The sequence below is a fragment of the Myotis brandtii genome, unplaced genomic scaffold (assembly GCF_000412655.1).
Source record: "Myotis brandtii unplaced genomic scaffold, ASM41265v1 scaffold30, whole genome shotgun sequence".
In the NCBI taxonomy this organism is placed as follows: Eukaryota; Metazoa; Chordata; class Mammalia; order Chiroptera; family Vespertilionidae; genus Myotis; species Myotis brandtii.
In genome coordinates this window covers 1,220,988-1,234,419 of record NW_005361458.1, presented here as the reverse complement: position 1 = coordinate 1,234,419, position 13,432 = coordinate 1,220,988, and the positions used below count along the sequence as shown (strand labels likewise).

The 13,432-nt window shown below is 41.0% G+C and overlaps 1 protein-coding gene across 1 annotated transcript in view; it reads left to right on the top strand.

The window, feature by feature from the left end:
* Positions 1-2,851: 2,851 nt before the first annotated feature.
* SH3GL2 (SH3-domain GRB2-like 2) overlaps positions 2,852-13,432 on the top strand; it is a 37,319-nt gene continuing 26,738 nt past the window's right edge. Inside the window, exon 1 of the mRNA XM_014542367.1 lies at positions 2,852-2,920. Coding sequence (XP_014397853.1) covers positions 2,912-2,920 — 9 coding nt within the window. The 5' untranslated portion in view covers positions 2,852-2,911. The remainder of the gene's footprint in view (positions 2,921-13,432) is intronic.

Genomic DNA, 13,432 nt, shown 5'->3' with positions numbered 1-13,432 from the left:
ACTTAAATCAAATAGTTAAAGCCAGTAGAATTGGCTTCAGTGTGAATTGCCAGGACTAGTTCTAAATTATTAATGGGCAAAATAATCCAATTTGGTATCCTGTTTGATACAGTGAGCCAGCAACTGTGCTTCTAACCTGTTGATGAATGAAAAAAGTGGGGAAATTAAAATCACTCTCAGTTGAGTGATATGGGATTGAAATTATGATATAAGCCCTCGTGGTTTTGCTGAGAGCCATATTTTATTTCCTAGAGATGGGTAAAATGTGGTTAACCCAATGTTAACAGGATTCTTTAATATTACTACAAATAGAGACATTTTTCAGCTATGTGTTTTTTGTGACATTTTTGCAAATTAAAATTAAGTCTCATAAGTCATAGAAGGGGTCTACATCTATAGTGATCCATAGAGGATCTTTAAAATGGGTCCTTGGGATGTGGTGAGTTCCCTGACATTGGTGCCAGTCAGGTAGATCTGAGAGACAGTTAATTTGGGGTTGTGTAGCATATATTTCTTTATTGTGTAGGAGTTTGATTAGATTAGTTTCCCAGCCCAAATTTAACTAAAAAACCACATACTTCAAGAACAAAACATAAGAGGACTGGCAGTATGAGCTAAAACAGTCATCACTGAGCAAAGTGAAAGGAAGGGAACCAGTATAAAAAAATCACAGTAAAAATGTATTTGGTGATAGGGAAAATGTGATAGTTTCTAAGGCCCCTTTGATTTCTGACTTTCTGTAACGAAAACCTAAGTATGCAGGTCAAGTAACTGGCAACCAGACTCTCACTCAGAGGTTTTAAGCTGAATACTATGGCCTCCCCAGCCCCAATTCTGGTTTGGTAAACATCTTTAAGAAAGCAAGCAAATAAGTTGATTGCTGGGCCAGGTCACAGTTGGTGCTGGCTTTAGATTTGGTTGTAATAATGCCAGATGAAGCCTGGGTCTATGTGCATACTATTGAAATACTTAATATGTCAGCACCACTCAGGACACAGGTTAAGTGAGAAAGTGATGTCAAGGACCAAGGGTTAACACGGTAGTGAGTCTACTTCTGTCCATCTGAATCTAATGGAACTTTGGTCAGAGAAGGCCAGTACCATGGACAGCTCTTCAAAGTGGTGGTGTGACTGCAGAGCCCAGGGTTTAGCTTGGGAAAATTGCATTCAGGTCCTGGATCCACCTCTTCCTAGATAAATGTCAGTACTATGGCTAGACAATGCAATTTATGCAATTCTCAGTTTAATCATCTGAAACATAGCAATAATACCTGCTTTTCATAGTTCTTGTGTTACACAGATGATAAATTGCAAGTATATCAGCTATACAAATTAAAGATGTTAATATTGTTTCAACCTTTCACTTTTCATCACTGACCTTTATTCACATGTCTTATGAAAATTGCTAGATTCTTCTCAAGGTATGAAATAAGAAGTAAATAAATGGCTAAGAGAGACCAGGGTACTGTAAGCAGATATACACTTGATTGGTGAGAGAAGGGAACTAGGATATACTGCATATCTCGTAGGTTCTGACACATATCCTTATATTTATTATGCCATTTAATTTTCATAACAATTCTGTGTATTTAGCAAAAAGTAGAAGAACCAGTCAATACTATGGCCTTCCCTCACAGCATATTCTTTTTATTACTGCTGCCGGGATGAAATGAATGGTATCTGCTATACAGGGCTAAAGTAGTGGTAGAATTCAGACTCTTGATTTCTCCAAGAGTGATCTCTTCTAAAGGAATTAAAGATAGAGAAAGAAAGGGTAAGGAATACACCTCAGCCCCCAACAAGGTAATATCAGAACTTCCATAGCCAAGAGACAGGACCATGCATCCAGGAGCCCTTTTAGAAGGAAGTGAACCAAGCTCACTGGAATTCACAGATTGTTACTGAGGTTGCTGTAGGTCTGGTCATGGTGGGAATCCTTGCAAAAACCCTCAACTAGTGGCTATTAAAGGAAATGAGAAATCATACTTTGATATCTGTGCATGATAACTCTTGTATAGTAATGTCTTATTGAAAAGGGCCTAAATACCTTTACAGTTAGAGGAATGGAAATTTTGTGTCATTAGCACTTGATATCCATGCCTTTGATGAAACCAAAGCAATTTTCTTGTGGTTCCCTAATAAATTTTTATTAGACTCAATTTGAATCTATTTCACAATAGATAGGGCATCCAATTTTTTTATGAACATGAATTCTACATTTAGAAAATGACCATTTGCTTGGGTAAATGCATGAGTATACAATGTATGATCATGGGAATTCATCGAGGGGTACAGAAATGCCCTTAATCATCTTTCCATATAGTATATCTTACATATATAAGAATATAGACAGCTACAGGGAGCATTATAAGATTACTGTGCAAGTCATTTTACCTGAAGATCAGCTGATCTTTTTTCTCTCCAGTTTGATAGATGTTTGTGATTTGCTGTTCAATGGTCCTTGAGGAATAAGGTGAAGAAGTAGCAATTTTCTACCAAGGTTGCATTTTAGATCCATTATCAGAGGGAGAGGATTATTATATGGTGCTGTTGTCCCTCAGAACTTTCAAAAGGAAAATGTTACTGACTAGATAGTTATATAATGATTTATATAATAGAAAGAGCAGTGGGGTTGAAATCAGAAGATACAAGAGTATTTGAATTATTTTTTTCAAATCTTATCAGGTAAATTATTTAAACCCGCTGAGCCACAGTGAAAATGGGACTGCCTGCCTATGTCACAAAATGGTTGTGAGATTATACTAGATGATATTTGTGAAAGTGCATAAAACTTGTAGGAGAGATTTTTTTAAGGAAAATTTATAATAATTCCTTTTGGTTGTTTTCCACAGAAAGTGAGTGAGAAGGTTGGAGGAGCTGAAGGAACCAAGCTAGATCATGACTTCAAGGAGATGGAGAGGGTAAGTCTTCACCACACAAAACTCCCTTTGTTATAAAACTGCCCAGCATCCTAAGAGGAGAAGGGAGAAAGGAAGGGGGAAATGTCCTCCACTGGTACCTGGGAATACATTTTGTTATTCTTGAAAATTCTCTCTTTTTTTAGTGTCTTATTTTGAAACAGAAAATGTGAAGTATCCTGTCATCCCTTTGTACTATCCCAAGAACAGAATGTCAGTGAAGGTGAAGTTCCATCATGTGCTTTTCCTTGTGGATTTTATCATCACTTTTCCAGATAGGGACCACGTGGAGCTGGCATTGAAATGTGGGGAGGTGGGGAAAAAGAGAAGGTGGGGAAATGGTACCTTAAATGTTTTGGGGAGAGTTTCAGTCACTTTCTGGCTTGAGAAGACAGTCCCTACAGGACCGTGCCAGACATAGGAGCAGGGCGATGTGGGGAGAAGGCCGTGGTGGGGCCCATCCCACCCTGACTCTCCCTCCTCTTCCGCTGCTGGTTGCACAAGTCAGGTTATTGCCTGGAGCCTCTATGTTTTTATAAATATAAGAAGAGAATATGAATCACTTTTTGAGGGACTTTTATTAAGGGTGAAAAATAGTGTAAATCCTTTAGCATTCTGCCTAAAAGTCGGTTCTCAATAAGTGAACCTGGAGGTGAACAGAATATCCCATTTCCTTTTTCTTGTGACATATTGCCATAGTTTCTCTTTTTCTTTTCTTTCACTTTGAGACTGTTTTTAGCAAGTGATACTTAGGCTTATGGTGAAGAGTGTGTATCGCTCTGTGCAAAGAATTATTTTAGGTGTTTAAATCGCATATGGGCAAAGGACCTGGGAATACAAACCCTGTCCTTGAACAGAGAGGATGTCAAAAGCCTGTGATGCCTAGAAATCATATTTTTACTTAGTCCGTTTGAGTTCCAGTAGGCTGCCTCAATTTTACTATTTTTGCTCTTTGTGGGAAGAGTCCAAAACAGACAATGTCTGGATAGTCTCTGCCTCATGTTTTTTCAGTTTTTCTTCTGATGAGTTCATTGATGCATTTAACAAATTCTTGTTTTGTGCCTCCTGTGAGCCAGGCATGGAAGGTATGGCTGTGAACAGGATAGACAAGGTTCCTGACTGCATGGAGTTCTTAGTCTAGTGGGAAAGGAAGATTATGGACAAATACCAACCAGCGTGGCAAGGGGAATGAGACATGGCACTAGGGAAGCTTAAAAGAGAGGAAGCTCACCCACACAGAGAAGACTTTCCTGTTTAAGTGAAGATGCGGGGGATGAGTGAGAGTTAGAAGAGCCTAGTGTGTTCTGGTGCAGGGAACAACAAATAAGGGAGAATAGGACACGTTTGAGTTCCTGAAAAAAAGATGAGTTGCCAAGAGACAGTAGTCTCGTAAAATGAGACTCTAGTATTTACCCAGCTGATCATTCTAAGTTCTTGAGATGGACATCACTGATAGGATAGGGACCCACAAGAGAGGAGATTTGATATGAGTCCTCAGTCCTAACCAGAAATCTGGGAAGCCAGCCTGTTATGCCAAATGCCTGACAGCCAGTCTCCCCCACTGGATTGAAGCTGGCATTGGTCCCCATTTCTCATCCCTGGACAGTTCTGAATGCCACCCGGTCATCAACCAGAGCTGGTAGCCATGGCTGTTCATAGTTCTGGAAACAGTATTCTACCTATTCTTCTCCTACAGCATCTGAATCTCCAGACACTGACACACCTGCTCAGAATGACTTGAGTCTGACTTCACCCCCTGTAATATTTGAGTTCTAAGCTCATTATGAGCAGCCATGCAAGTCTGTTCCTTTGCACCAACCTCTGTCTACATCTGATCTTCCTTAGTCCTCCCTTATCCTTTGATGTCTCCCTCCACCCTCACCCTGGAGGGAATTTACAGTATGTCACCTGGCCAGTGCCATGTCATTGATGACAGATTAGGCAGGTATTTAGGAATTTAGAGCTAAGGAGTCAAAATTCGAGTTCTGCCTTCATCTGCCAGGGTGAAGGTTCGCTGCCTAAGTTAAGACGACTAATTTTTGTTTCTTAAATTATAGTAAACAGAATAAGAAATTTGTAGAACAGAGTAGAGTTTATAACCCAGCAACTAATTGAGGTTTTGAATCCATTCTAATCTTGCAAACTAATTGAAATAAAAGAGAATTTTGCAAGTATTTTATGTCAGGCAAAGACCCAGACATCCCTCGAGTCTGAAGGTAAGGTTTATTTCTCCTATTTTCTAGAAAAATAATGAGTTTCTGGAGGTTTATTTCAAAATCTAGATATTCCTACAATAAAGTAAACACTTAGTAATCATTTGAAGAACACGCCTGTGGTTTTGTATTTGGCTTTATATCTGTGTAAATTGGGAGATTTAGATTTCATTGCAGTGTGGAAATTTGTTTTATTCCATTTTATTTCACACATCTGTTGTCTATCTGTGGCTCTATTGAAAATTTTATACTTTTTACCCAGGCTAAATTTGCAATAACAGTAAAGATTTCCGTGGTAATTAGAAAGCACATACTTTGGATTTAGAATATCAAATATTTTATCTCCTGTTAATATGTTTATTACTCACAAAAGTGTTTTAGCTCAATATTCCCAAGGCTACAGAAGAATCATCCTTTTACAGTTGGCTTTCTGATCATAAGGATGTGGAGTAGAGAGAGCTTGTTCAGCTGTATTCTCAGAGGTGCAATTAAACAACAGAATGAAATAAATTAGAGGTTTGCATCAGCAGCACTACCGGGAGAGAGAAGTGGGGATTCCTAGAAGTTGTTTCTCTAATCAGCCACCGCAGCCACTCTCCTGCTAAGATGCAGTGAAATAACCATTTGTGTCTGTCAGTCCCTGCAGCGTCCCCTCCCACAGCTGATTGGGTGAATTCCTGCCACTGTCTCTGCAGGAACCCTGCCCAGAACCCTTTTTCTCCTCCACTTAAGTGCCTTGCACCGAATTGTTTCTGTGTTCACTTTTAATGGCATCGGTTGCCTACCAGCTTCATTAAACACAAACAAAATTTCTTCTGTGGCACAGATATTGTGTGTGAAGAGCTGCAGACTTTTTGTCAAGCGGAAGTTCTAGAATTTGAGGGACCTCTTGTTCCTTCTCAAATTTCCACCAGTTGCCACAGTGATTCTGCGTTTGTGTGTGTATACTTATGTTCATTAATTCACAAGGCATATCTGTAAATGCCAGGCATTGTGCTGGACACCAGGAATACAAAGACGGTTAAGGCACAGTTCCTACCTTCTAAGAGTTTCCAGTTCTGATGGAAGAAGTCGGCACATGAATCAGTGGCATGCAGGGCATAGTGCTTGGTGTCCTGGGGTGATGCCCAGGGAAGGCCAGATAGGTCAGTGGAAGCTTCCTAGAGGAGAGAGCACCTGAGCTAATCCTGGAGTTTCCTCATGGCCCTGCACATATGGGTAATGCAACAGTGCAAGCCAAGGGGGATAGTGTCTCGCTTTGCAGTCTGAAAAGCATGCTGGGAAATCCCTTCTGTTGAAACCAGAGGGGCATTAGGGTTAGAAATGTGATTATAGACCATTTTAATAAGAAAGGAATGCTTATTAAGGGGCAGCCTCAAGTTGAAAGAAAAACAGGATGTTGAGAAAGAAAAGAAAGAATGCCATTCCAGAGGAGAGTGAGGAAGAGTGGGTTGTTTGCAGAGGGGGGTGTGGGGAAAGGCTGAGAGAAGGTCCATGGTCATTATCTTCATACATTTTATTAGTCATTGGGTGGGGAAAGGTTAGATCCTATCCAACCTTAAGTGATAGAACTACCCATTGATGGTAGAAGCTGTGGGGAGATAGAGTCAAGCTCAACATAAGAAAGAACTTTCGACTGTCGGAGCTGTTTAAAAAAAGAGAGAGAGACTGAATTCCCCATCACTGCCCATGTTTAAACAGAGGCTAAACCCACAGTTCTCAGCTGCAATGTGAAACACACTGCGTATCATCTCTTTCAAGTCTTGTGGCAAGTAACTTGTTACTAATGATGCCACTTTTTAATGTCAATCTAACTTGAATTTTAGTGATTTATCTCAAATGGAAGAGAAAAGAGTAAAGTCCCAACCAGCACACGAAGACTGACACATATCCCTGCGTGCGCCCATGGACATCTGTCATGCCCATGACTGTCTTCTTCATAGGTGTGGTGATAAAAGAGATCATGTGGATTTCTGCACTAAGATACTCACTTTCTGGTAAAGAATTGTAAGATGGGAGAGAGCCCCCAATAAGGTATCTTTTTGCTTATCCTGAAATTTAGGGGAGACAAATTTCTTCTCAGTTATGTTTTCAAATATATTTCCAAGCTAATATTCATTAAAGGTAATGCCCCAAAAGATTAGCAAGAGCCCTTTCTGATGTGGCTCAGTAGTTTGGGCGTCATTCCATGCACCAGAAGATTAGCAAGAAAATGCCTTGGGGCACTCTCAGCCAAATGACTCATTTATCTTTGTTTTTCAACACCCTGTTGGTTAATCAGACTTTCTGAATATATATGATGACTGCCAAATGGCAGAGGTACACGAACTCTTCAGATCAGTAGGGAACTATTAAGAACATTGTATTGGACCAGCCTGCATCTGGCTGCCAGAGAAACTTCTGCAGGATGCTGCTTCATCATGTCTCTGACTGGTTTCAGTAGGTGTCCGTATTCAGGGTTCTCGTTGCTTTACGTGAGCCTGTGTGTGCGTTCTTAATATGTCTATTCTCTTAACTTCGGTGATAGAAAATTAAGAATTTGAAAAGGTTTTAGTTTTCCATTTGACATTTTAACGTTTTCATTTTGGACAGCCGTTGTGAGTTACCCCCTGTCCAAGTGGGTGCTGATTCATCTATTTATTACTGATCATTAAATCCACACACTGTGCTCCATTTTCAGGTGTGTATTTTTTTCTTCAGCTCTGTTCGTGTGTCCCTGTGACCGCATCTGGTGTAAGGCAGTATCTGATGGAATGAAGTTGTATGTTTCAGTCCTTTTGTAGCTCCACAAAGAGTGCTGTGTTCATGTGGATGATATTCAGATGCCTCAAAACAATAACCCCATTCTAGTCAATTCAGTGCCTTTCAGTCCTCTTGTATCTTGTCTCTAAAGACTGAGGCAGCTGGCGAAATGACCAGCCTCATTCATAGATCAGCATGACATACCTCAGTGAAATGAGAACCTCAGCATAGGGATTGGCACACTTTCTCTATAAGTATATTAGGCTTTGTGGGCCACAGGGCCTCTGTGGTCTCTATTGTAACTCCTCACTTTTGCTGTTAAAGAGTAAAAGCAACTATTGACGCTGTCTAAACAATGATGTAGCTATGTTCCAATACAATTAATCTAAGAACACAGAAATTTAAATTTCACATAATTATTATGTGCACTGAAAGAGGAGCCTTCTTTTGAATTTTCCCAACCATTTAAAAATGTACCCAAGAACTTATATACACATATGCATAACCCATGGACACAGACAATAGTGTGGTAGGCCTGGGAGGGCCAGATGCAGAGTGGAGGGGGTCAATGGGGCGCGGGGGGGGGGAGGATATCTGTAATACTTTCAACAATACAGATGAATGTTAAAAAACAAAAATGTAAAAGCAGGTACTGTCCTGGTTTTTGCCTGCTGGCCAGTGTGCCAACCCTTGCCTTAGCTGAGGAAGAAAAGTGTTAACAGTGAGTAAAGAGGTTTAGAGAGCTATTTTTCTCGCTACCCAACATTGTAAAGTATAAGACTGCACAGTGGAGGAAGACATTTCTGACTCTGAAGTACAGCAGACCCTTGAACACACAGTTTTGAACTGCACGGGCCCACTTCTTTCAATAAAACCCTGCACTGTCTCAGTCCACGGTTGGGAGTTTGAGGATGCGGAGGGCTGACTGTATGCCTTGATTTATGTCATTTCATACAGGGGACTTGTGCGCCTAGGGATTTTGGTAAATGTGGGATTGGGGCAGGGGGGGGGGCGTCCAGGAAAACCAATTCCTCATGGATACCGAGGAATAAGTTAAGTTTGGGGGGAGTCAAAAGTTATATGGGGATTTTGACTGCATGGGGGATTGGTACCCCTAACCCCTACGATGATCAAGGGTCAACTGTATGGACATTTGCTAAAATGGTGGTATTGAGAAAGTTGAAGGAAAAGACCAGAAGAATATATGCCTACACTTTTACATTCAAGGGGAAAATTATTTTATGTAGAGTTTTTATTTCCTGAAAACATGCACATATCTGTATTCAGGGTGTCCCAAAAAATGTCTGCACACTTTAACAGCTGGTAGCTCGATTTTGAAAATGAAATCTACTTCAATAAACACTGCCTTTATAATTATTTAAAGTGTGTGTACCTTTTTTGGGACACCCTATATCAGTGATGGCGAACCTATGACACAGGTGTCAGAGGTGACATGCGAACTCATTTTTTTGGTTGATTTTTCTTTGTTAATGACATTTAAAATATATAAAATAAATATCAAAAATATAAATTTTTGTTTTACTATGGTTGCAAATATCAAAAAATTTCTATATGTGACACGGCACCAGAGTTAAGTTAGGGTTTTTCAAAATGCTGACACGCTGAGCTCAAAAGGTTCGCCATCACTGCCCTATATGTTTAGAGTTCACTTTCTCTAAACAGCCTTCCCTAATGGCTTCCTACCCCATCCAGACAAGATTAGTTACAGAAATGGAGGCTCGGGGGCTCATTAGAATAGAAGTTGTCATTGAGGACACATCCAGACTTACTTTCAAGTAATGGGAGACTTTGGGCCTTGAGGAAAGCATTAGCCATGTGTCATCAGTTCAAAGTTAAACTCTGCTGCTCTCAACTGGGAAAATCTCTTGCCAGTTATAATAAATTACTTAAGTGGAAATCTTAGTTCGTGTGAATTACACCAGGCCTGTTAACAAGCGGATATGTGCTGGACATTGCCAAATTAGGTTTATAAATAGCTCTCCTAGCAAGCGTCTAACAAGGCACATTCACCGTTCTCCCAGGGTAATGGCCCTCAGCCTGTCCCCGGCTGTCACAGTGTGGCTTAGTTTAGCGAAAAAAGTCTTTACCTTGTTAGTGGGGACAGAGATGAAAAGAAGGTAGAAATTGGCCAGCCTCCTTCCTGCGGGTGGTCACTGGACAGTTCTGTTCCTCTAGAAACCCTCAGATCCGGGACCTTCAGGACTGCTTTCTCCCCATCAAGGCCACACCAGTCCTGTGACCTCAGGGAGTTCATTTCCCTTGTCTAGGTCCAGACTTGCATATTTAGGAAGTTAAGACTTGGAGTAGATTCTGCACTCATCTCTTCCTCCTCTGTTTATGAACTCTGTCTAGTGATTATCTATCAGAGTAAAATCAAAAGGGAGAGCCTAGTGAATGATTTGCTAAGAGCTGTGTCCTATTTGGGGTATGTCCTGTATACAAATAATTGTATTGGATAAAGTTGTTTTCAGAGTTGGATTTCAAGTGAAAGTTATTTTGCACTGTGATCAAAAAGGTTTAGCTACAGCCCTGTACTATAATGATGTCTAGTTTAGGTAACTAGGAGTCTGCCTCATTGGGCACAAAGTCTGTAAAGATCTGGGTTGGTGTGGGCTCCTGCCTGGGAGATTTCTGTTAAATCACAGGGGACACTGAGGTTGGTTCTTTTCCTGCTCCCGGGTGCTGAATCCTGCTCTGGGGACCACACTTAATGAATGCTCTAATATGGGTCTCTCTAGTGTGTGTGTGTTTCCCCTGAGAACACTGGCTTTCGCCAAGCTAGTAGCTTCTCTTTATGGAGCAGGAGTAGTTGGCTCTCTATTTACAGCGCCCAGAGGGAGAGGCAGTTCCATACCCAAAATGAGAACCACTTTTCATGCCTCCCTTGGCACCCTCCTTGTGGACCATTCAGGATTCACACTGCTGGCATCCGGCTTCTGTGGAGAAGCCTGTGTAACAGCGTGCGTGGGAGAGCCTCTTGCACAGAGGCCCAGGGTAGAATCGTGCTTGTGGGCGAAGTTTCCACAGACCTTGGGGATTTTTAAAGCACAAGCAGAGGATGGGGTGACAGGTGCTTTCCTCCTGGTCCTCTGGGGTGGCCACTGCCAGGTCCCCAAGCCTCATTCGGAGGACAGCACAAAGCCTTCCAGCCCTGACGGGCTCTCTCTCTTCACGTTGGGGGGTGTTCCTGTTTCCTCTCTCTTTATGAGGAGCATATGCTCTCAGGAAGTAGTGGTTAAGAGCATGGGCTCTAGAGCCAGAGCTGGGCAAGCTTCTTATCCTCTCTGTATCTAGTTCACAGGGTTCCTGAGGATTAAATGGGTAAATATACTGAAAGCCTTTGGAACAATTTCTGACAAAGAAAACACTTTATGACGATGGTGTTTATCATTATTATTGAGTACAGTGAAAAGGGAAAGTTAGAAATTGGTTAGCCTCCTAACATTGGATAACTTGAGAATATCAAATGGGTCGTGGAGAATTCTGGCACCCTCTCTTAGAAACCTTGACTTTTGAAATGACTTCTTCCCATCATAGCCACACAAGACCTTGGGATACATAGGACCTCGGATTCTTTAATCTTTGTCGTATAGTCAGCAGGATAGCTGCCCTTTCCTCCCATCACACATGTAACCTGGACTTTCAGCATGTTTGTTCTGCCTACAACCTTTGAATTCATTTTCATGACATTTTTTATTTTATTCTTTATTGATTAAGGTATTACATATGTGCCCTTATCCCTCCCATTGCCCCCCGCTACTCCCCTGCTCATGCCCTCACCCCCCTAGTGTCTGTGTCCGTTGGTTATGCTTATATGATCAACCTTTGGTTGATCTCTCCCCCTTCCTCCCACCCTCCCCTGCCTTCCCTCTGAGGTTTGACAGTCTGATCAATGCTTCTCTGTCTCTGGAGTACATAGAGGTTGATTGGCATTTGCTGGTGCTGAACCTCCATGTGTGGCCGTAGAAGTCCTCATTGCACAACTCTAGGGGACCATTCTCACTTCAGAACTAAATTCTGCTTAGCACATACTCAAATCCAAGACATGTTAAAACTCAATTAGACCAAAAGGACATGGCACAGGGTTCATATGTAGGCAGGCACCTTTTAAGTAGGAGTGTTTTAAATGCATTTTTATACCATGATGACTTCACAGGAGAAAGTGTTTTCCTCTATTAATCCCAGTTATAGCAAACTTCTTTACACACACAGTAGTATGACTGACAGAGTTTGGTAAGTATTAAAAAACCAAACGAAAAAATAAAATCTTCTGGTGGGTTATGGCTTGGTTTCAGATAAGGAAAGAGAAGGAGGCTTACCACATCCATGAAAGGATGATTTTATAAGGAGGCACAGTGATGATTCAGAACTTTTATACAATTGAGGGAAGAGCCCTTGAACTCCAGTTAACAAAACAAAACAAAAAACCCCAAAACAAAACAAAAATTCCCCATGCACTTAATTGATATCTGAAATTCTGTCATCAAAAATGAGTTCCTTTCACTCATACCTCTACCATGTTATATGCAAATATCATGGAGAAGAGGATACATTTATTCCCACTAGTCATTTACCTTCTAGAGTGAATGAATGGACCAGGCATGTTGGTAAAAAAGGATTTCATGGGGGAATGCAGAGAGGACCTAAGTGCAATGAATAACCTCTCCAACAGACAGAGGATATGGTGACCAGCTGGATACAAATACTGACCATTCAGAATTGTGCAGGGGTGGCTCTAGCACCAGGACTTTTATTCACAATTAACCAAACGTTCAAGGACTGATTAGAAGTGTTTGAGCAAGATTTTTATATACTCAGGATGTTCTCAGCAGTTAAATAAAAAACTTTCTGTCTCTTACTTGAATAAACAGTTGATGCTGCATTTTTCTTTCTTTAGGGCAGTGAAACTTGTCACCATTCCCAGCCCGCTACAGACGTTCAATAAATGCCTTGGGGGTAGAATATGATTCCTTAATTCTGCTTGTTTAACTTTTATTTACATTTATTTTGTGCTGAATTTATTCCGGGGCCATAAATGCTTGTATCTTCTGGGATATCTTTTTCTCCTGAGCAACCTCTTCTGGTTTAGGAACAGTTTGCTCTTTTTCAATATGGATCATCTCAGCATGGCAGGGTGAGCTCCTGTTAATCCTGCTATGAGCTCTGTAAATCCAGGGCTTACCTGGGGATTTTGTTTACCTGGATGTGCTCAATGACCAGAACATCTACATCAAAAAATTTAAGTTCAGCATTGCTCTGCATTTTTAAGCATGGGCAGCCCAACTCCTGTACTCTTCCTGGGTCATGGGACCTGTGTCCAGCCCCACCATTTGGCCTGGGCACCCCTACCAACCCAGCCTTGTGATGACAGCATGGCAATGTATTGTAATCTCTTCTGTGAAGTGACGTTGTTCAGAGACTTAGTGGAATTTTGGAAATGCATACTTTCAATGGCCTGGGCAGTTTCACAAATGTTCTTAAAGTGAACACAAAGATTTGAAATTCTTTTTTTTTTTTTAGAATTATAATCATTCATTCA